At 30.9% G+C, this 25,023-nt stretch overlaps 1 protein-coding gene across 1 annotated transcript; it reads right to left on the bottom strand.

Moving 5' to 3' along the window:
• Positions 1-1,127: 1,127 nt before the first annotated feature.
• On the bottom strand, positions 1,128-19,135 carry LOC139526802 (PR domain zinc finger protein 14-like). The gene is made up of 10 exons (XM_071321957.1): positions 18,863-19,135; positions 18,175-18,273; positions 15,320-15,480; positions 14,083-14,231; positions 10,610-10,734; positions 6,746-6,875; positions 5,973-6,099; positions 4,420-4,530; positions 2,499-2,649; positions 1,128-1,699 (listed from the first exon to the last, which is right to left on the bottom strand). Exons 1-10 carry the CDS (start codon positions 19,080-19,082, stop codon positions 1,638-1,640), a joined length of 1,335 nt encoding a protein of 444 aa, XP_071178058.1. The 5' UTR covers positions 19,083-19,135; the 3' UTR covers positions 1,128-1,637.
• Positions 19,136-25,023: the final 5,888 nt, after the last annotated feature.

The raw sequence follows: 25,023 nt of genomic DNA on the forward strand, positions 1-25,023 counted from the left end.
AAGACCCCGCGGTTTTTACAGGGTTCGTGTTGCTCAGTCTTTTGTGTTAAATTTTTTATCTTTTGCAGTATTTTATGACGCTTTGTCATATTTTGTAATGTTGTAATGTAATGCTTGCCATCTTGTGATTGCAATTAGGATAGCGACTCCGATTCTTAGAAATGACCATAAATGGGGGTTTTTTTTTGTAGAAAACTAAGTTATTATATGATTTCGAGAATGTTATTTTTTTACCTTTGTACATTTGTTAAATTGCTATATTTAGTAACATGCAGCCATAACTCTTTGTGTGAGGGCTTTTACATTGAACAACACCATTCAATTTTAAGAATTATTAGACTGCGTTTCGTCTATTACGGAATTTCTCATGTTTTCTTTTTCTTTTATCAATGCTTAATTATCTGTCTTTTTTTCTTCTTCTTTTTTTTTTCTTAATAAAAGTTGCGAAATATAAAAATAATATGTTCATCATCAGTGAATTTACTACGGGTTTTAAGTTTATCATTTCTGAAGTTATGATACAATTGACAGTAATAAGGGCTATCTATTTTGCTTGAGGAACGATGCCGGATATGTTAGGTAGCTCCAGTCAACCATCATCATTTCGAATTTTGAATACTTGTCCCAAATTTTAACTCTTATACAATCTTACAGGACAAACATGGAACTTTTATTTGAATTTTTTATAAATTTTGCAAATATATATCATTTCTTGCAATAGCGTTCGCTTTAGTTGATCAGTTGATCTCTGATACAATATTACTAACATTATATAAGTTGTTTTAAGTGTAAAAGAAGTTTTTGAGAAGAATTTCCATGGAAGATATATACTTATAAAAGCTAATAAGAAGAAATGGTTCAAATGTGTTCCCTCTTCTAATACGAGCAAGGTGAGGTTTTCTAAAAATGATTATCAATAAAAACAACTGACGTAATGTAAAACACATTTAATAATTTAATTCTCTAACAGCAAAATAATCATAACTCTTCAAAATATATAAACCATCATTTATATTTATGTTAATTGCAAATATAATGAATAAAACATACCATGAAAAGAAAGAAAATTATTATACAGTAAAAAAATGTATGATTAACAAGTAAACAAATAGGACCAACTTATTGATTCTTTGAGGATATAAGGAATCTTTTTGATGGCATACAAAGCATAATAAATATTCCAGCGTCAATTTAAATATCATTTGTACAAGTATCAAATTCTTAAAGCGGTGAATTTGAGTTATCGTAGTACAAGTTCAAGTTTACCTCAGAAATGTACAAAATATACAGCTCTCTGATTTCGCATTATACAAAGAGCACGTATTGAACTTGTACGTTTTACACGTGCACTGCCTTCAGTATAAAATTACTACACTTGATATATAATATTACGTTTTCAGTTGACTATGCATGGATTTAATGAAGTCAAATAGCTCAAATGTATTCCACTAATATGATAAAACAGTTAACAATAAAGAATATCGATCAAATACGATGTCCTAATGTTCTTTCTTGAAGGCATCAATAATGGCGTCATTGATTAACGCAACACGCCCATTTCGCTTCTCGTTGATAATATTTACAAGCGATTGGACAACAGCTATTTGAATCAATATGAGTTTTCATTGGATCGTTATCTACACTAAGCCAATCATATTTTTCTGAATTTCTTGTGTCTTCCATCCATTAAATGGTGTTTCTAAAAAAAAATTAATAACTTAGATATTTTGTTGACACATTATTTATTATACTTATACTTTGTTAAAAAAAAACAATACCGTATAATGCAAATTGTTTTATTAGAATGCACAAATATTGATAATTTATTACATATCTATCCATTTTACGGTCAGTGTTGCAATAGAGTAATCGTCCTGGAAATAGTAAATGTGTATCTGTTTTCTCAAAGAACAGAGATCGTAGCACTCACCCTACATGGCGCACTAGATTTATTCGAGACGGAACGTGATTGCGTATCTATTCATCCGGCACAACCAAACAAACGCAACACATTCAAACAAATGCAACACAACTTTGAAATTGAAGCCATCGCATTGTTAGTATAGCCATAAACACAAACATGTAATCTTTTAACAATGCAAAAAGTAAAATCACAAAAATACTGAACTCAGAGGAAAATCAATTCGGAAAATCCATAATCACATGGCAAAAACAAATAACAAAACGCATCAAAAACGAATGGACAAGAACTGTCATATTCCTGACTTGGTACAGTCATTTTCAAATGTAGAAAATGGTGGATTGAACCTGGTTTTATAGCTAGCTAAACCTCTCACTTGTATGACAGTCGTATCAATTTACAGAAACAGTTAATAATACTTTAATGAATTAAGAAACACTTTTATGTTGAATAGCTTATATCTTGAACATTAATTATTAAAACAATAATGTAAAAAAAAATGTTGATTTATTGGTTGATTGTTGTTTTATTAACTTCATGGTTCCAATTTTGCATGTTTCTATAATATAAAACTTACCATGTGTTTTACTATGCAGTCGTTGCTCTACTTCATTTTTGAACTCAAGACCACATATTCCACATTTACTCGATTTATCACGTGTATGTGTTCGCCTCACGTGACTGTCATGTGCAGCATGAGATGCAAATGCCTTTCCACAATACTTACACTGTTAGAAATTTTTAAAAAAATAGGTAAGTCAAACATGGTATAAAATACAATTGAACTATTGTAAACCTTGTATAACTGTATAGACCCACTCACTGGTGGTTTTTTATGAGACAAAACCAAAAAGAAAAAAAAAATAGAAAGCTATATTTGATAATTTTTGACAATAGATGTTTTAAGATAAAAAAAACAATATACAAATAAGACAGACATTTTTTTTTTATTTTTCACTTTCTTTTTGTTTGAGATGAACAATAATGTCAAGTTAAAACAGGTTTACCAGAAATAATGGTTTTGCTTTGCTTGTGTTGTTAAGTTGATATCTCATTGATGTTTATCGTATAGCTCCTCTTATCATACAAACAAATCTCTGAAAGTTGGATTGGCATCAACCACTAACCCGTTTGTTTTACCATCATATTTAGAAAAGTAAGTAAGCTTTATGTGTAGTCAGACAGGGATAACAAGAAGATTTTGTTTTGTGGTCTTTCGTGAGTTTATTTACAACTTGTAAATACCCGATTTTAATTGGTTATCAAAAGTACCAGGATTATAATTTAGTACGCCAGACGCGCGTTTCGTCTACATAAGACTCATCAGTGACGCTCAAATCGAAATATTTATAAAGCCAAACAAGTACAAAGTTGAAGAGCATTGAGGACCAAAAATTCCAAAAAGTTGTGCCAAATACGGCTAAGGTAATCTATGCCTGGAATAAGAATATCATTAGTTTTTCGAAAAATTCAAAGTTTTGTAAACTGGAAATTTATAAAAATGACCACATGAATGATATTCATGTCAACACCGAAATGTTGACTACTGGGCTGGTGATACCCTCGGGGACGAAACGTCCACCAGCATTTAAACGTTCCATGTTGACGAGCATAAACCATTGTATGAGATCTTTTCTGACCTAATATCTAAACTTTTATGCATCTGTTTGATTGATGTTATCTCACATCTCAATTTCTTTGGATTATTCTGGCTACAAATACTGAGTACATATTTTACCCTTATAAAGCATGTGCTATTTATATCAATATGTACACAAATGTCAGCTTTCTTTCTTTAGAATGTGTTAAGGTATGTGTGCACAATGACTTGCCAAGAAGTATAAAAAAACCTCATCATAGAAACTAGGATTGAAATTTTATATTGATAACACCAGACGCGAGTTTCGTCTACGAAAGACTCAAAGATCATCTGTGACGCTCGAATAAAAAAATGTTAAAATGGCCAAATAAAGTACGAAGTTGAAGAGTATTGAGGACCAAAATTTCCTAAAAGGTTTATCAAATACAGGTAAGGTAATCTATTCCTGAGGAAGAAAAGCCTTAGTATTTCAAAAATTCAAAGTTTTGTTAACAGTTAATTTATAATTATGAACATATCAACGATAACTCAAGTCATCACACAAGTGCTTACTACTGGGCTGATGATACCCTCGGGGTATTAACATTCCATACGTCCTTGAAACTTTAGGACATTTTTCATATTTCTCGATTTGAAGTTCGTCTTGCTCAGTCTTTGCTTTTTGTCTTGTGTTTTGCATAGTGTTGTTTGACTTTAAGTGTCTTCTTTTTTTGGCATGGCGTTTGTCAGTTTATTTTTGACTTAGTTCGAATGTTCTCTAGGTGTCTTTCGATTTCCTTTGCTTTTTCAAGGATTTGTGCACACCGCACTGATGTTTCAATTATAAAGTTATAAACATATCCTTATTTAGAGTTGTCATGTTCACTCTGTTGCGTCATATGCTATATGTTTTACATACCTTAAATGGTCTCTCGCCAGAATGTTGACGTATGTGAGTTCGAAGAATACTTGATGCTGTGAAAGATTTACTACAGTATACACACTTATAAGGTCTTTCACCACTGTGTACCTAGTAAAGGAATAAAACAACGATTTATCATCACCACTATGTACATCGGAAACGAATAAAAATATTAAAACTTATAGATAAGAAGATGTGATAATAGTGCCAATGATACAACTCTACATCAAAATCACAATGTATAAAAAGTAAACAATTATTGGTTGAAGTAAGGTTTTCAACAAGGAGCCTTGGCTCACACCGAACAACAAGCTATAAGGGGCCCCTAAATGACTAGTGTAATTCAATTCAAACAGGAAATCTATTAGAAAATATATTATTCTTATGTTCCTCACGAGCATTTTATATTAATTGAAAAACAGCTTTTGGCTCTAAATTTGAAAAACTATTTTATCAAACGTTGATTTCATTCAATTTTGTACTGTTTAATGATGCTCAGCAAAGTACTTCCATTTTTTTTATCAAAATGTTTTCGTTGACCCCTAAAAATAAATTAGACAGTGCCATTTAAAAACTGACTTTCCAATTTAAATTTTGCTTGGAATTTGGTATTTTTGTAATTTTCCTTTTTTTATACACGGTATGTGCTATCAACGATCAAAATTTGATTTATTTGACGTCATTATCGAATTTACACCTTTTTTTGTGTTTTTGTTAGATTATTTTTTATTATTAGTATTGTTTAAAAAAAAAATTAAAAAATCTGTGGTATAATACGGGGAGATAAGAACTTAATACGTTGGCATATTGTTGGCACACTGTTGGCTCATATTTCAATTTTGTCATGAAATATCAATGATATTATGTTGTTTTTTTTTTTATAAATATACTGTTTTAAAAACTTTTGAATTATTCAAAATACTAAGAATTTTCAAGCTCTGGCACAGACGGTTTAAAATAGTCCTATTTGGGAAGACTTTATTATTTGATATTTTACTAAGTCCTCAATGCCCTTCACACACAATCTATAGTCTCTATGATAACATAGAATCATTCAAATAAAGTTCGAATAAAATTGGTTCAGTAGTTTCAGTCAGAAGATCTTACACTGAACCAATGGATAACGTTAGTCAAATATCGTTGGGCAAGCTACTTTAAAAATAACAGTTGGTAAGAAAATGTTGGGCCAACAAGGGGCCAATAGTGTCAAAATAACTGTTGGCTGAGTTTTGTTGGGCCAACAAGGGGCCAATAGGGTCAAAATAACTGTTGGCTGAGTTTTGTTGGGCCAACGTCGGTTTCTTGTTGTGCTGCCAACGCCAACTATTTACCAACTGTGCCAACCAATCACCAATGTTGGCCCAACAAAGTATTGCTATCTGGGGTCATACAAGTGTGAGGTTTAGCTAGCTATATAACGGTATAACCCACCATTGTCTTTGGAAAAGTTCCAATTTTGAGTGTCTATGTTTTGATCATTCTGATTAGCCCATACGTAATTACATTGCATTCGGAACATAAATAAAGAAGTTTGAATTGCGTACACTTACCCTCATGTGTTTGTTAAGACTAGAACTTTGACTGAAGCTTTTTGCACAAACAGAGCATTTATGTGGTCGGTGTTTTTCATGCACGTGGAGAATATGAATGCGTAATCTGTCTCTCTTTTCAAATGACCTAAAATAAAGATGAAAATTGAGCTTTAGATTGAACAAAACACAGCATGAAAAGCAAATATGTTTTTTGAAAAACCTTTAATAAGAAATAAAAAAAAAACATAAAACATTAAGATAATCATACTTTTTGTTGTTGATTTTAAATCGATTTTTAAGTACAGACTAAATCACTAGAATTGAAATATATCTATGCTCTCCCTATTTTCGAAAGTGCAACCACTTGCAGAATGATTATCAAATACATACATCTGTTGGTATGCATTTATACAAAAGTCCTTTATTTTTATTAGAAATGAAATTAAGATTCCAGTGTAGATCTCATGAGACAACTATTGTTTTACGGTGTTTTTTACTCTGACATGGTAAAAATGCAAACTCATCAGAGATACTAGGGTTTTAATTTATTAGCATTTCTTTCATTCACATTTCCATACATTTTGAACCTATTAACTAGTTCACAATGTACACCGACAACCTGTCTCCCTTATTGGTCTTCTCATTTGGGATATTCCTGGGACATACACGCATGAATATTTTAAATATATTGTATATAAAAACCTACTGTCTCTTTGCGCTAGTTACATTGAACCGAAATAAAACAGTTTCGTAGATATTTCTGTCTACATGAGCCACCCGTTTGTACATACCTCGTACACAGTGTACATGGGTATTTTCTATCTCCTTGATCTACACACTTTGTATACTTCAAATGTTTGTCTCTATAATACTGGTAGGCGAATACTTTTCCACATCTTTCACAGGTGAATCCTTCCTTACCTAAAATTGTCAAAAATGAATAATTAGCAATGGTACAGGTTACTGCTATGATTGTATACAGCATCTGGAAGCCTGTTCATAGAACTTCAGTGCAGTATCTTCGTATCTATCGTAGGAACATGTTTGCACGAAAACAAAGGATTTATAGTAATATAGAAACGATTGCTTTGACTCCACCAGGTAGAACTATCCGTGCTATTATCACTCTATAACATTTAAGCAACAACCCAGTACCCCTATTAAATACTGCAAGTATGTTCAAAGGAAAAATGAATCATGAATTAAGCCTGATATTTATATGTAACTCCTGTCTTGATCTTTGCTATTTTTGGTGATATTTTCGACTATCTCGGTAAATGCTGTGCTATCTTAAAGTCATATAAAACGAGCGACTGGTGAAAAATAATGTTTTCTCCAATTCTTGAACCAATGCATGTATGTATCATAACTTAGTCTTCTGTGCACGATTTTATCATGTTTTACGCAAATATATCGTATAATCTTTTTTTTCTCTGTCTGTTATGATTTAACAAATGTGGCAGCTCATTAAATGCCGTGTTTTGACTCCGAATTTTACCGATTGTTTACCTCATAGTAAACAATCAACAAAAAATCATGGATATTAAGAACGTGTTTAACATGTACAATCAGATAATAGTTTATTTCAGTGACAGGTCCATGCGTATTGCGACCACTGGAGTTTTACGAGAAGTTAACTCTAAGGTCACTTTGCAAACGGAAAATATGTTAGCCAAGTGCTTCCTGGAAGCAAGCAATTAAAAAAAAGTAAACTTCTTCTAAATGTGGACAAATTAAAGAATTTTCTTCAGAAAAAAGTATATGTACATACGTTTAATAATGAAAACTATTCATTTTGTTATAACAAACAAATGCATCATTTTTTTTTATTTGAGGTTTAATATGACTTTAAATCACTTTCATTTTTTATCATGGTGGGAAGTTTTGTTGGCTTTAAATAGAAGGAAATTTTTTTCGAAATAATGAATTTTAAATTTAAAATAAACACTTTTTATATTTTAGCGCAGTGAAAAATTCAGAAATGTCCTTCAACAATGGAATGTAGTGTAAATTTCAATTATCAGCCAACTTTAAAAGATGCATTTCTAATCAACAATACTAAAACAATGAAAAATGTCGTTGAGTGCTAATTTGATTTTGAAACACGCTGCCTTTGTATGAGAAAGGTTAAAGATACCAAAGGGATAATTAAAGATTATGCTGTTTTCTATTCCTTTCTGTTTGACAAACAATGATGGGAGATTTTAATGTTAAATTGACGCATTTTCTTGTTGTATTTAACCCATTAAAATGTTTATGGTCGTAAAGAAAAGAAAACCTTTCGAGTTCTATGATCTTTCGTAAAATTAAAGACTTCAGTTGTAGTATGATACACGATTCTATAACATTTATGTGTCTATATGTTATAAAACTATACATTTACAAGACTAATCCTAACATCCTTTTACCTCAGATTAACTTTTAGACACTGTCAGGAACTTAAAGATAAAATACATCACGCTAGTGGCAATTTTAATATTGTAACTTTTCCTAATTTTGACAAAGATGCGAAATAAAAGAATTATATTTCTAAAGAACACATGATGACTTTGAGGTAGTTCAAGGGAGAATAAGAAAACTAAAACACGTGAAAATATTCTTTAACATTTAGATAAATGTTTCATGACTTTTACGTTTTATTCTATCCAGATTTACTTAGAAATGCATGTATTTTAGCGAAGTGCAAAACGATTAAATTTTTAAATACAAAACAATGCACCCAGAAATGTCTACATCGCATGATCTTTAATTCCTTGTTGATACATCATTATTATTCACTGATTCCCTTGTTTCAATCTGTAATCCGGCTTTTAATATTCGCTGTCGACATACAGCAGAAACCATCAGAGACTCATAAAAGCACGAGGATGCGCAATCGCCTTAAGATAGCAATGATTTTATTGAGATTTTATTACAAGCCATTAAGATACACGACTTTACAATCTATTTAGAACAGCAAATACTTAATTTTCATCCAATTAGTACCAATTAGGGACGAACGATAGATTATATGCAGAGGATTTATTTGCGGGATGGGTGAAGCAAAAAGGGCTTAAGGGGCTATAATGGCGGATTAAAGACAGATCGCATGCGGTATAGCTAAAAATGAACTACAAAATGTCATTAAGTTTCTGTCAAGATATTTTTCACCAAAATATCATCTTAATCGCCAATGATCACCATCAGTAATATAATACATCATCAAATTATTTGTATTATTGAACTATATAATAGTATCAGAATCTAAAACTATCGCCTGAGAATGTATATGTCTTAATGTACAAATCCTGAACCGATACCTTACTTACTCTCAGCTTGACTTATATCATTTCATTTTGTTGGATACATGGATTTATCATCAAAAATAAGATAAGAAAATGAATAATTATTTTATAGAATGATCACTTTAAAGTCATCATTTCATTTTCCTATTTGTCGTCATAATATTTTTTTGACAAGGAAATAAGACTTCAAGTCAATTCATTTTTTCCGACGTAGTCGGTATAGTTTCGGTTTGTGCCCTTTAAACTTAAGGACGCTTAACTATGGCAACAGAATACGCATGCTCGAAAATCCTTTCTGTGATTGGATAAAATGCTGTCATGGTGGGTGATTTGGTTGCGTTTGAAAAAAACGTCTCGTTAATTATATCGTGATGGAAAGCAAGTGAAAAACTATAAATATTTGAACTAGATCTTACAAAGATTTATATTTTTATTAAAATAATTGTTTATCCAATAGCTCTTTGCATCCGTGACAGCTGTTTATTCGGGACAATTATATATATTTGTTAATGTAAACTTTGTTGTACGAACGTACATGACTTTTAGAACGCACCTACGCATGTGTGATTTCCTTGGGGTTTTGGTGAATGTAAACAGAAAGATACGAGGACCGAGAATACTGAACACAAACAGAGAAAACGTTATTTAAATGGTAACTTTGTGCTTCTGAAGGTTGTCGAAATGATAGTTTTAACCATATACTCAAATTTAAATACGTCGGATATCTTTTTTAAAGATAGTTCTGGTTTAGTATGTGAGTTTCAAAAAATATATTTCTTCAGTTTATCCTTATAAATGACATGCTCGCCGCTGTATTTAAACGGACAAATTCATCCTTAAACAAGGAAATTATTGACTTATGATTGCTGTGTCGAAAAGATTACCAGTGAACTGTTTGTCCTGAGTGAAAATGGAGTGAAATGAAATCGAAAACTTGTTTTCATATATTTTATAACCTAAGAAGATACCAAAGGCAAAACCAAATGAAGTGTTTGTTAATGCCTTTTTCGTACACCAGAACGGAAATGCCTTGATACAATTGATTTGTCACAGATTTTTTTTCCAAGAGGTTTTCTAATCAGAATGTTTTGGTGTACTATATTGGTGTTTACATTAATTATATTGCATTAAATTTTGAAATGATGAATAACGAAGTTTTTACAAATGTTATGTTACAATTTAATCAGTAAAATGTAATGTGTTTTATTTAGATTTAGATCTAGATTTTTTAAATTTCACCGTGTTTTGTCTATAATAAAATTGTGTACATCGTGTACATCTGTAATCTCCCGCTGAGTTATTGCCGATTTTTAAATTACATTACATTGAAATATTGAAGGTTTCAGCATTTTGATAAAAAGTAAGCCTTACTTTCATGTTCAATTGGTGTTTTGGGTAGATCCTCATTTCCATCTTTTAACGTCAGTGGTATTCCCATGAATTGTGAATACGAATCTCCATACCATACTAATAATTCTGTTCCTACAGGAATATCTCTGCAAGTGAACATAATAACCAACAGTTAAACGTATTCATTAAACAATCAAAGCCTCACAGTGATTTATTTTCATTACTTTTTAACTTTACTTTTTAGGGATAGACAGTTCCAGTCACACGAATTTACAGAGAAAGAAAGAGTATGTTATGTGGAAGACAACATTATAAAAATTGAGAAAAGAACAAAATAAACATATAGTATTTGAATAATTTTACTGCTTTTCAAAAACATTAGTAAAAGTATTCAACTACTATTTGTTTTTATATTGAAACAAATATTTTTACTTTTAACAATGCAAAAGAAAACAGTTTTAACTATATGACAACCTTAATATACAGTTTCTAATAACTTGAAATTCCAGAGTAATCTAAGTAATTTTGTTTTGGTCATCATTTCAACTAAATACGAACAGTTAGTCACCATTTTTTACAATCATAATTTCCACAAATATCAGTTTTAGTTAAATGTAAATTGTATTGCCCAGGGTAATTTTACTGTTTAAATGCTTTATTTCCGAAAACATATTGCGTCTGAACGACTAGATGTATTCTTAAAAATCAGCAGAGGTTAAACGGATAATGACAACGGTTGTTATATATCGCAATGGTATAAATTGTCTATTTCTGATTTTGTGTTCATATATCAAATCAGAAAGAAGTAAATGTAATTAGAACAAACCAACAAAGACCATTATTCGCATCTTTATTAAAAAGCATCTGTTCGTTTTTAACATGATAATATGACGGTCTTTTATTAATTTTGGTTAAAACATTCAATACATATGGACCTAACTAATTAAACTCATCATAGATACCAGGATTTAAATGTTGTATTTGCACCAGACGCGTGTTTCGTCTACAGAAGACTCATCAACAGTCATTTGATTTAAATTAATAGATTAACTTTTTTGAAGAAACTGAATAATAACTATTGAGCTGTGTTATGTCTTTCAGATTTGTAACTATTTTGATCTGAGCGTCACTGACAAGTCTTATGTAGACGAAACGCGCGTCTGGCGTATCAAATTATAAGACTATCAGTAACATTTCGTACATTTTCTGTTAAACGATGAATTATAATAATTAACTATGAAGTTCACTCCTGGTAGACGATATTCGGTTTAGTCAATAGCTTTTAAAAAAGCAGCTTAAACGTATGTAAACTTTATTCAAGGGAATAGCTTTTTTGGAAAGAATTTAATTATAAATCTATCAATTTACAAAATGATCAGTTTATTAAGTTATATGGTCCATCAATTGAGCTTCTATTTGTAACAGTACAGGCTAGAAGAATTGTGATTCTCTTAATACTAGGTAATCTGTATTACAAATAATCTCATTATAGAGACCAGGCTTAACATTTTGTACGCCAGACGCGCGTTCCGTCCAGAAAAAGACTCAAAGACTTAATAGTTTTGCTTGAATTAAAAAGAAAAAGAAAAAAAGGCTAAATAAAATACGAAGTTGAAGAAATTTAATTCCAATAATCCTTAGTATTTAAATTTAAAAAAGCAATGTTTTATTTACAGTTATTTTATAAATATGATCATATCAATGATAATTCTACACAGAAATGATTACTACTAGGTTGGTGATATTCTCATGGACGAAATATCCAACACCAGTTGTACATGTAAAATGACGTTACGACTGGAAAATCCTATCATTCCTTGTCTCAATTTAGATATTATTATCTTGAGGCATTTAGACATGTACTATCTATACGTTAAATAAATCTCGTCTTCAGATCTCATAGAATACACTTTAAAATTAAGATCATACAATGAGGTTTCAGAAAATGTACAATTCAACAGTAAAATCCTACCTTGAAGTATCATAAATAAAGGCAACAGTAGTATACCGCTGTTGAAAAGTCGTTAATCGATTGAGAGAAAACAAAACTATCCGTGCTACAAACTAAAACCGAGAGAAACAAATCAACTATAAGAGGAAGATAACGGAACAACAGAAATCCTGAAGTCCTACAAAAACAAACACAAATGCAACTCGGATAAACAAATTTAATAATACTTTTAGATATTTGGATGATATTTTGGCTCTCAATAATGACGACTTCAGTATGTATATTAATGAAATTTATCCTGTTGAACTTACTTTAAATAAAGCTAATACTAACAATGACCACTGCCCTTTTCTCGATCTTGATATCTATATCACTAATGGAAAGCTGAATACTAAAATTTATGATAAAAGGGATGATATTTCATTTCCTATCCTTAATTATCCGTTTTTAGATGGTGACGTTCCCTTGTCACCATCTTACGGTGTTTATATATCTCAACTTGTACGATTCGCTCGTGTATGTAACAATGTTTTAGATTTTAACGAGAGAAATTTATGTATTACTGAAAAATTATTACACCAGGGTTTTCGATATCACAAACTAGTCAAAACATTTACTAAATTTTATCATCGGTATAAAGACATCATTCGTAAATATAGCTCAACATGCAGACTTCTAATACGTTCAGGTATTTCACATCCAATTTTTTATGGAAATATTCCTTATAAAGCACAAAGGTGTCAGTATTCACCTCAGAAACTTACAAAACCTTTGAATAGACTTATTAAGAAGGGATATAATTACGATACTGTTGTCAAGTCATTAAAGATTGCATATTTTGGCGTTAATATTGAGTCACTGATAAGGTCTTTGCATCGGAACTAAACACATTTATTCTAAAAACAGTTGTTGGCATGACACGGGTTATGTTCTTCTCATATATGTTATGATGGTATGATACTTAACCCCTAACGGGAAGGATTGTGCCTGATGTTCATATGATGAAATCATAATCTTTCAGTCAGTTTAATTGAAGTCTGGAGCAGGCATGTCAGTTAACTGCTAGTAGTCTGTTGTTATTTATGTATTATTGTCATTTGGTTTATTTACTTTGGTTACATCTTCTGACATCAGACTCGGACTTCTCTTGAACTGAATTTTAATGTGCGTATTGTAATGCGTTTACTTTTCTACATTGGTTAGAGGTATAGGGGAAGGGTTGAGATCTCACAAACATGTTTAACCCCGCCGCATTTTTGCGCCTGTCCCAAGTCAGGAGCCTCTGGCCTTTGTTAGTCTTGTATTATTTTAATTTTAGTTTCTTGTGTACAATTATGGAAATTAGTATGGCGTTCATTATCTATGGACTAGTATATATTTGTTTAGGGGCCAGCTGAAGGACGCCTCCGGGTGCGGGAATTTCTCGCTACATTGAAGACCTGTTGTGACCTTCTGCTGTTGTTTTTTATTTGGTCGGGTTGTTGTCTCCATTTCCATTCTCAATTTTACAAATGCAATATACAATCTAACGTTAAAATCCTACCTTGAGGTTTCATAAAATATACTATCGCCATCTTGAATCACCACGATATTCTGTTCTGCTACGTGTCTAGCACAGTTTACATAGGACATCCAACTACCAGTACTTCCGCGACCATCAACAAAATGACTTAGTTGACCATTTTGGAAAATCTACGATATAAAAGTAAAATAGCATTAAAACATAAAATAACTAAAGTATCCTTTCGTTCAAATTCGAAAGATGACATTTAAAAAACGCATTTTTAGAATGTGATGCATAGAAATTTGAGTTCTCTTTTAACTAACCTAACTGCAAAATAGCGGGCTTGCTGATAAAGCCAGTATAAAAAAAAATGCCATTGTTCTATATGTTATCTTCAAATGATTTAAACTTACATCCCATATATAACTGTTATCGTCAAGCATATGAAATGTACCTATCACATATAAAAGATATCGTCAAATGATTAAAGCTGACCTCCCACATATAGCAGTTATCGTCAAATAATTTAATCTGACCTTCCACATAAAACTTTTACTCTCCAATTATTTAAAACTCTAATATTGTTCTACTAACATCCCACTTATAACTATTAATCGTTAGGGGCCTCGTTGGCCAAGTGGTCTAAGTAGTTCTCCTACTGTAATCACTAGCCAGTCAACACTGAGGTTGATAGTTCTAACCCCGCTCGTGCAGGTGCAATCTTAACTGACTTTGATTTGTCAGTTTTCCTATCGTAGGTCGGTGGTTTTCTTAGGACAATTCGGCTTCCTGCACCTAAAAACTGACCGCTACGAAATAGCATAAAATTGTCATTTACAAGCGGCATTAAAATACCAAACAATCAACCTGTTAATCATATAAATCATTTAAACTGACTTCCCCCTTTTAACTAATAGTTATCAAAAGTACCAGGATTATAGTTTTATACGCCAGACGCGCTTTTCGTCTACATGAGACTCATCAGTGACGCTCAGATCAAAATAGTTAAAAAGCCAAATAAATACAAAGTTGAAGAGCATTGAGGATCAAAAATTTCTAAAATCGTTAAATGATTTGATACATATATTTGTTTACCATTAAAAATTTCTAAACACATATAATTATAGCTGTTATCGTCAAATGAGTACAACTAACATTCCGCAGTAAACAATTATAGTCCAATATTTAAATTTACATCCCACAAAAATTGTTATCCTCAAATGGCTACAACTGACTTTCCAACTTAAATTGTTATAGTCAAATGATTTGAACTTACCTCCCACATATAACTGTTATCGTCAAATGATTTGATTTCACTTGTGTTCACCACTTTTCCTTTGAATGGCCCATACTTGGTTTCTTTTTTAATCAAATGTTGTCTGCTGAAAACACCGTAATGGACAATACCAGCGAACGTATTTGGACATATGCAAAGTTCTGAAACATAAGGAGACACGGTAAACAAGCTTTTTCATATGTCACTTTTTGTTGGGTTGATACATTTGAGTGACGCGCATTTAACACTTCGTTTGTGGTGTCCTGGTTTTCTATCGTAAATTTATTGGAGGTGCCCGTCGTTTTTCTAGGGTTTGCATGATGCAATACCCTATTATATTACTTATTTATGTATTTCTCTGTCCTCAATGTTCAGGACTGTTTTTATTTGTTACTGTAGTCCTGTCACGTAATTTAGTGGTATTTTAAACATGCCATATAAGCGGGAGTTATGACTAGCCAAAAAACAGTTCAACCCCACACTTTTTCTTAAAATGGCCTGTACCAAGTCAGGAATATGGCAATTGTTATCAAAAGAATTAATGACTATTGAAGAGTTGTATACTAGTAAATGTGTTGCCTTTGTTAACGTGAGACATATAGTAGGGCATACTTTTAAATACTCCCTAATAATGACATATATTAAACAAAACCACTCTCTTACTCCTCCTGCTTAAATAAAAAAAATGTAAGATTGCAGTATGTTACAGAAATATAGAGCATATATTTAACATGTTATGGTATATTTTAAAACAATTATATTCACACTACGGGAATGAGTTGTAATGTAGTGAGAGAAAAAATAGATAATATAGAGCATAGTGCAGAAAATCTTTACAATTTATTCAGACCATCCTCTCAGCAAAATTTAGAGATTGACTCATTGAAATAAACGACTATCAATTGTTGAAGATTGTGTTGAGCTGTTATCCCATTAATGTATATTCCACTTCTCCTCTTATTTAGACTCTTTTTTTATCTTGGGAAAAAAAAAATTTTTGCAGCTATAGCATACGTTATTTTTTTATGTAATGATGTCGAAGTACTTATCTTATTTAAAATGAAGAACTATAGATATGTATTCTGATTTTGAATACTTACAAGGCAGAAATAATTTAAACTTGATTTTTTAAATCCCTTAAAAATTCTAAAAAAAATTGTTAATTACAAACATGTTTATGATATCACCCGAATTAAGTGTAAACGGTGCATACTATACAACTGCGATCGAACTGATCTTACAAAAAAGATGAATGATACATTGTGGAAAAATTACAAATGTATATATATATATTCATGTCATGCATAATCAGCGTCATGTTTTAAATGCATTTGACACATAGAACTATGTTAAAAAAAGGAATAAAACCATGAAACTGACTCCAACTCAACTATTATTAAGAATCTCTTTTTTAAAACCAGAGCAAGTTTTGTGGTGTAGAGAATTGATTAGGGTATTTACGCAGTCTAAAATGTTTCTTCACTTTAAAGTTCAGCTAACATTGCAATAATCAACCATTGCCTTGTCTGTAATAACTAATTTATCAAATATTTCATAAAAGAGCATTTGTATCATTATTAGAACATTTTATTTCTAAAATTTTTAATTGTACTTAAGGGAACGTCGTTAAGATTAGAAAAAGAGAAAGTTTAAGACACAATCTGAAGAATTAAAAGTCATTAAAATTTGAAAAAACTCCACTAATACTATTTTAATGAGATGTAAACAAGTAATAATGACAACAGTAGAACACTTCACTGTGTTATATACAGCGATTGGCTGGTAGTATCGTTAGACTTTCTACACAATTAGATCGAAAAATTGTCATCCTCAAAAGAAATCCTGTAGATGGGGGATTTAAACATTGATATTGTCGTGGGATGGCAATAATTTCTTGTATTTGCTGCACTAGTCTACCGTTCGGATTGTTCGGATTAAGAAAATAGAAAAATAAAAACATAAGGAGGTTTGATTTGATCAGCAGTTTTATTTTTGGTCTCAGAAAGGATTGTTGTCTCGTTTGCAGTCATATCACATCTCATTTCTTTGTTAGTTGATGAATGAAAGGCATTGTCCAAGTGTTGTCTTATGCGCATTTCGGGACATGTGAAAAAGGTCAAAAATATATTTCAAAACACCAAATATTAGAAAAGTTTGATATATTGTCAATATGAAAAATATTTTTCAGGTAGCAAATACTTAGTTTGTAAATTTGAAATGTGATCTATCGGAAGGTAAATCACAAGCCAGATTCAAAAAATATCTATGAAGATTTAGGTAACGATCAGGCTTGTGACTTACTCTCCGGTAAATAATAAGGCGATGGTTTTAGATCTAATCTTTAAAGTTTCAACAGTGATACAGGTAACGATCTGGCTAGTGTCTTACTATCTGGTAGATTATGATGAGGTGATTCAGATCTAGAATATTTCTTAGACGATACATATAACAGCCTGGTTAGTGACTTACTTTCAGATAGATCATGAAGATGTGGTACATATCTAGGTAGCATTACGGAGTTAGGTGTGTAGTTTCGTACTTTGGACATGGTCGATTTTTCAAATATAAAACTTATTGTGCAATTAGATTCATTTTTAGACAGCTGATGACAAGTTTAGCCTTCAAAGTGGGTTTATATGAACATCAAGCTTATCTTTTACATGTTTTATAACAATTTCAACTACTGGAAATCAAATCTTTTGGACATACTGATTACATACATATGTACATATATAACACAAACAGAAAGGAAAAGGGGAAGGCATAACTTATTAGGGATTTTTTTTCAGAATTGATTATTGCTACCCTAGAAAGTTTCTAAGACGATATAGGTAACAATCTGACCGGTGACTCACCTTCCGGGAGATCATGAGGAGGTGGTTCAGATCTAGAAAGTTTCCATGACGATACAGGTAACGATCTGGCTGGTGAATGAGATAAAAGTCTATCTATACCTAATTAACAAAACAAACACAAAAATACAATAAAAATGTATATCCATGTAACTTTATCTCGTACATTTATCTCTTTAAATTTTTCTACCCTATATGGTGAAAACACAATTGAAATTGTCCTACACCATTAGCTTACATGTCCGAAATGTAGGAGTTTGTTCGTCTTTTCTTGTACAGTAAACTTTATAGTTTTATATTTTCTACAGTTTTATGTGCCATTGTAATCTGATTGTTATCGGTTTACTCTTAAATTAATCGTTGTGTAAATGTCTATATGTTACTGAATTCTTCATTCAACATTGTGACATTCAACGAGACGCGAATTATCTTATTAATAAAAAAAATTCTTAGAAAATACCATAACCAATTATAAGTAGAAACTAACTTTCCACCAGACTGACATTACTAGAAAGATTCCTATTTTGTCATCATATTTTTTTATGATACTCAAAATGTCTATCTTTTAAAATTCGATATCTCGGTTTTTTATATGTAAAATTTTTGCATTTAAAATAAAACATTTTTTATTTTTCATTTTCTGTATCTTTATAAATACAACTCATATTACCGTTCTTCTTAAAAAACGCACCATGACTTATCTCGCCAATTTTCAAACCACTCAGCGCATGGGCTGGGGTTCCATTTGACGAATAACCAAATAACACAAAGTCAAGATCTTCTTGTGTGAAAAAGTATGTGGATGACCTTTGGACTTGGTGTCCTGGATACAGTCGGTTTGAAATCTCTGCGAAATTTCGATATTGTTGCATCATAGGGTAATATTGCTGAAGATATTCCGAAGACATCATTGTAGGCTGTACAAATAACCTACAAATACAGAAAATTTGGCAGACATAATTTCACTGAACCAATACCATAATGAGCACATAAATTCAAATGCTGTATAGATACTATGTTAACTTTTACTGCATTGGTGAACTTCATGGCAACCAAAACGTTTGAAAATTTAATTTTCATAAACTCAATGGAAGACTCTATAAAGAGGTAAAATCACACAAATACTCCAAGGAAAACTCAAAACGGAAAGTCATTAGTCACATAGCAAATTCAAAAGCTCAAACACATCAAAAGAATGGATAACAACTGTCATATTCCTGACTTGGTACAGGTATTTTCTTATGTAGAAAAAGGTGGATTTAACTTGGTTTTGTAGCTAGCTAAACATCTTACTTGTATGACAGTCGCATCAAAATCCATTATATTGACAACGATGCGTGAAGAAAACAAACAAAAATAATAGATAAAAATGTCAAAAATAGGGGTACAGCAGTTAACATTATGTATCATAATAACCAAGATGTCTTGGAATCAACAGAGTTTTCACGCTGGTAGCAATAGTGGTAACCTCTATATGAGTATCCGATAGCCTTAGTAAGTCGGGACATTTAATTCATGCAGTTGGAATGACAACAATACGTAGTGGCTCTAGACCACGAAAAACTTATTATTATATTTAAGTATGACTTCAATAAATGGGTACTCATCAACTAAATGTTTGAACACATACTAGTAAATTGTATACGATGCATTATTAGCATGATGATCTTACGTTGTATGATCTGTTCATAAAATTTACATTCAAATTTAGCTTTTATTGTATAGTTAGTTACCTTTTTATTTAATATATATTTTGATTAATTAACATTTTCATTGAAACATCAAAATTTGGAGATAATTTGTAAAAAGTATCGTTTTTTATAATTTCTATTTGTCAATTTAATTTTTATTTCTATTAATTTGAGGTTAAATTCACTGTGCAACATTTACAAGCTGTTGTTGGTCTTGGTGATGATTTAGCAAAATTACTTAAACGCATGAAATAATTTTGTGCAACTGTTAGATTTATTATTCTTGAAATATGGCCAAATGATGGTTTTCTGATCAGTTAACTAATATGTTACAAACGAAGTTATCGTTTGATCAGATGAAACTTTTAAATGCAAAGTTTAATGATGTTTTAGTCTGAGAATTTTATAAATGTCATGATTGCGTCTGCATTTTGAGTCAAACTAAAAAGACTAACAGACATAATAAAACATTTAAGGTGGTACCCAACACTTTCACTAAAATTAATTTGGCTCGTTTAATTTTCAAAAAATTTTGTCAAAGTATTTGCTTTGAGACTTTAATAAAAATATGAAAATTTAAAAGTTTTTGGACCAACTGTTTTGTCAGAAAGATTACACTGGTTATATAGCAATTTGACAAACACCAATTTTGATCATTGAGAAGCTTAATATTCCTTTTACAACATAACGTAATTAAAACGTTTAGCTGACTTTACAGAGTTATCTCCCTGTAGTAATAGGTACCACCTTAAGAACATTTCAAATGGGTTAGTACATACTTTGTAACAAGTTTATGACGTATAAAGGTTCATACAAAACATATCTACAACTGTCAATTTTCAACAGCTTAGATTAGTTAAACAATTATTGTTATTTATTTCACATGGTTTTGTATCGCCCCTACTTGTCACTTAGTCGTTCAGTCGTCTTAATTAGTTACATAAGTTGACTTGCAAGTTAATTAAGTCTATAAGCTAATGAAGACGACTTAACTAAGTGATAAGTAGGAGCATATATATACATGCCACCATAATTTTGTTATCAGTTTTCAAAAGATTAAATGATACTATACAACTCTAAGCATACAGGTATTTAAGTATTTTATCAAAGCAAACGCAGGGGGCTTATTGTACATACATTCATTGTACATACTATAGTGCTCCATCCGCATATGTATATCAACTTCATAGTACATACTATATAGCAGGTAGCATGCATGATAGCAATGTACAGACAATACAGTACATGTATATGACTATTTTGTACAGAGTTTACAATACATCATAACAATTAATGTACATATTAAATAGTTTATGATTATGTTTGTTCAACCGATTAAGTATTTGAATATCATTGTACAGACTGTACAGTATATAAAAAGTATTGTGGAAACTAAACAGTTTATGAACGTGCTTTTATATACTATACATTACATACGCATGAGTGTACAACTACACAGTATATAAACATGGTTGTATAGACTATACAGTTTATAAACATAACTGTAGAGACTTTACAGTACATAAACATGATTGTACAGACAATACAGTGTATTAACATAAGTGTACATACTATACAGAATATACACATGATTGTACAGACTATACAGTTCATAAACATGATTAAACAAACTTTACAGTTCATAAACATGATTGTATAGACTATACAGTATATAGACATGATTGGACAAACTATACAGTATATAAACATGAGTGTACAAACTTTTATAGCTGACTATGCGGTATGGGCTTTGCTCATTGTTGAAGGCCGTACGGTGACCTATAGTTGTTAATTTCTGTGTCATTTTGGTCTCTTGTGGAGAGTTGTATTATTGGCAATCATACCACATCTTCTTTTTTATATATACAGTGTGTACAGTATATAAACATGTTTGTATAGACTATGCAGTTTATAAACATGATTGGACAGACTACTTATATTAATAAGTGTATTAATCCCTTTCTTCTTTTTCTTTGGCCATTTATTCTTCGGTTCAAAAACCATGACACTGGAATTTCAAAAAAACGCTTGATTTATACGAAATAATATGTTAGTTTGGCAGAAATTATCTTAAGAAATTTACTGGTTTTTGTAGAATATCGTTTTAAAGAATCGTAAAGACGAACAATTGCTTCTTCTGCCTCATTTTAACACTTATACCCCGAATTTGACATAAGCGGTCATCTCAGTACCAGAATCAATGACAAACAAGATCATTTCAATTTTGAAATTATCAATTTCCAACCACTTTAGTTGTAATACACTAACTTCACCTGCATATTGGATATACATTCCAAGACTCATTCGGCACTCAAGCGCTTACAGCTGCTACTCAGACTTTGGAAAACGTTATTAATGTCTGAGCAGAAAGTTGATAAACCAGGGGTATGCCAAATAACGTCTCGTCTTTTTTCTAATTTAAAGTACATCGGAAGATACCAAGACTTTGTTGATAAATATTCCGTATCAACGTCATAAATAAAACACGATGTGTTATAGTATTCTTTTATGTTGTAAATTATTACATTTACTGTTTAGTTTATTTTTGGCAGTATCAATTTGACGTGGCTTAGTACTTGTATATCCCGTCATTGTGTTTTTGTGCTATTGTAATTTTTGCATTCTTGTCTTTCATTTTTGGTAAATTAAAGTGCTTTTTTTCTTGTTGACATATTTGCATTCTTTTTGTATTGATTAAAATTATAACACAATAATGACTGCTGTACCCCTAATTTTTTTTTTACATTTTTACCCATTATGTCTGTTTCTTTTGTTCACACCTCTTTGTCCATATAATTGAATTATATGCTACTGTCATACTAGTGAGAGATTTAGCTAGCTGTAACACCTGGTTTAATTCACAATTTTCTACAGAAGAAAATTCATGTTCCATTTTCGGAATATGACAGTTATTATACATTCGTTTGATGTGTTAGAGCTTTTGATTTTGCCATTTGCTTAGTGATTTCGGTTTAGAATTTCCATCGAAGTTCGTTATTTTTGTTATTCTACTTTTTAGTACAAATTGACGAACACAAGTAAATGCTAAATACAACAAAACACCTGCTATTTCGATTACATGTACATTGTAATGTTGGATTTTTTTCAAACTCAAGACAAGAAGTTAGTTGGATTACAAGTGAATGAAAGAAATGCAAATCGTGATTTCCTATTCTATTTTTATCTAAAAGTTCTTAAAATCACTTGAAAGATTAAGACCCATTTAACATTACTATAAAGAATTCAAATCAAAGAGACACGTATTATAGTTTAAATATCCATCAATTATTAATAAATCACACGTTTCATTGAGAAACGTTATGGTTCCGTTATTTTACGGTTCGTCGAATACTAAAAGTAGTTCTTTTAACAATTATACTGCAAACATGAACTATAATATATAGCCGCACAATCCTTATCATTATTTTCTTGACCAACATTTTATTATCATGATTTTATTTTACTCCTTCAAAACGGGTGCTATGTGAGGAGATGTGAAGCAAGATTTTTCCCCTGTATACCAAAAGTGCCAGGGACACAAACCTATTCACGAACAAGGACAGCTAACGAAAACCGATAACAAAATGTTTTGTTTTTATTATTTGTTTTTCTTTATTTGTTTATTGCTTTAGGATAATTTTACTATTTATTTTTTGTGTTATTTTTTACGACACACTCCTGTGTGAATATTTCATAATTTGATGGTCAAAATAGAAAAGATTTTATGAACTCGTTTCGAAAAGCCTTTTAATTCCCATCTTTCAACATGCAAATATACAGTCCACACTTTTCAGATGGTTTTATTTTTTTGTTTGCTTTTTGATTTTATAATAAATTCAAAATACCGTTTAGATTATTTTTTATTTTATGTGGTATGCAGTGCAGCAGCTTTTAATCAGAACAAAAACATTTGCAAGAAGAAAAATGATAATTTCATATAGTTTTACATAATTTTCCTTAATTGTATCCTTCTTTTGTAGACTATACATCATATAAACATAAATTTAAGGATGTTTTTATCATTTTATTTATTTATTTGTTTGTTTGTTTTGATATTTTTTTTAATCTTTCACAACTAATAGTCCATTTTAATCTTATACATGTATGACAAAAATCAAGACCTACAGTGACACGAGATATGAAAAGACAGGAGACACGCGTCGTGGTTTACACGCTAATAAATACTTAATTTCTCCGAATGCTTGATTAACGGTTGAAATAAGTTAGTGCATTTTAAACCTGAAGTAGAATCGAATGGTAGGTGTAAGAAAGATCAAAGAAAAAGTAGGCTATTACAACCCGTCATTAAAGTCATTTTCCAGTTTACCTGGAAAAACGTCATAAAAATCACAATAATTATATAGCTACCTTCATAAAACAACAATAAATTCTTTATAAACACTTAAATTAATGTCCTTTGATTCCGAGTTTTCTTTTAAAGAGTTGATGATGCGAAGGAAAATTGTCACTAAAAACAAAGACTTTTATCTCTTGGGGTTATACCCATCATAACACGATCTGTTATTATCAATATTTAATAACAATTACTGTAAGCTTTGATGAACCAGATTGCGCTTTAAGATACTTGTTCAGATTTAATAATTAAGTAATAGATGAGAATTAGATGCTCACTAAAAGCAAGCTTTGCCGCCTTTTTTATTTTTGGAAAATTGCATTTTTAAGATCGAAATACCATTAAACATTCACTTAGTGTAAGAGGTTTCAACCCCTTATAGAATTTAAACATGTTATTTGTTGTTCCATTGAGTTTAAATATTTACGTGTTGTTTTTTATTATCATACTTTGGTATAAATACTTTGATGTATGTAAAATAAAAGTACTGTTTAATTTTTTCATCACTACTTTATCTCTATCAATTGTTGTTGGAGCTCCATACTTTATTCATAACAGAAACAGTATTGTAAGCTATCAGTTGCACCGACATTACAAAATGTGAAACAATTAAACGGTAACAATTCAAACGAGCAAATCGAAGGAATGATGTATGCTAAAACAAACAAATACCAACAAGTATGGCAAACAACAACCAAATACAACCAATGAAAAACAGGCTCTTGATTTTGGACAGGCACTTACACAATGTAACGGAGAATAACATGTTTGTTAGTTCTCAATCCCACCAACTTATAGCAATACACT

The sequence above is a fragment of the Mytilus edulis genome, chromosome 6 (genome assembly GCF_963676685.1).
Source record: "Mytilus edulis chromosome 6, xbMytEdul2.2, whole genome shotgun sequence".
Classification (NCBI taxonomy): domain Eukaryota; kingdom Metazoa; phylum Mollusca; class Bivalvia; order Mytilida; family Mytilidae; genus Mytilus; species Mytilus edulis.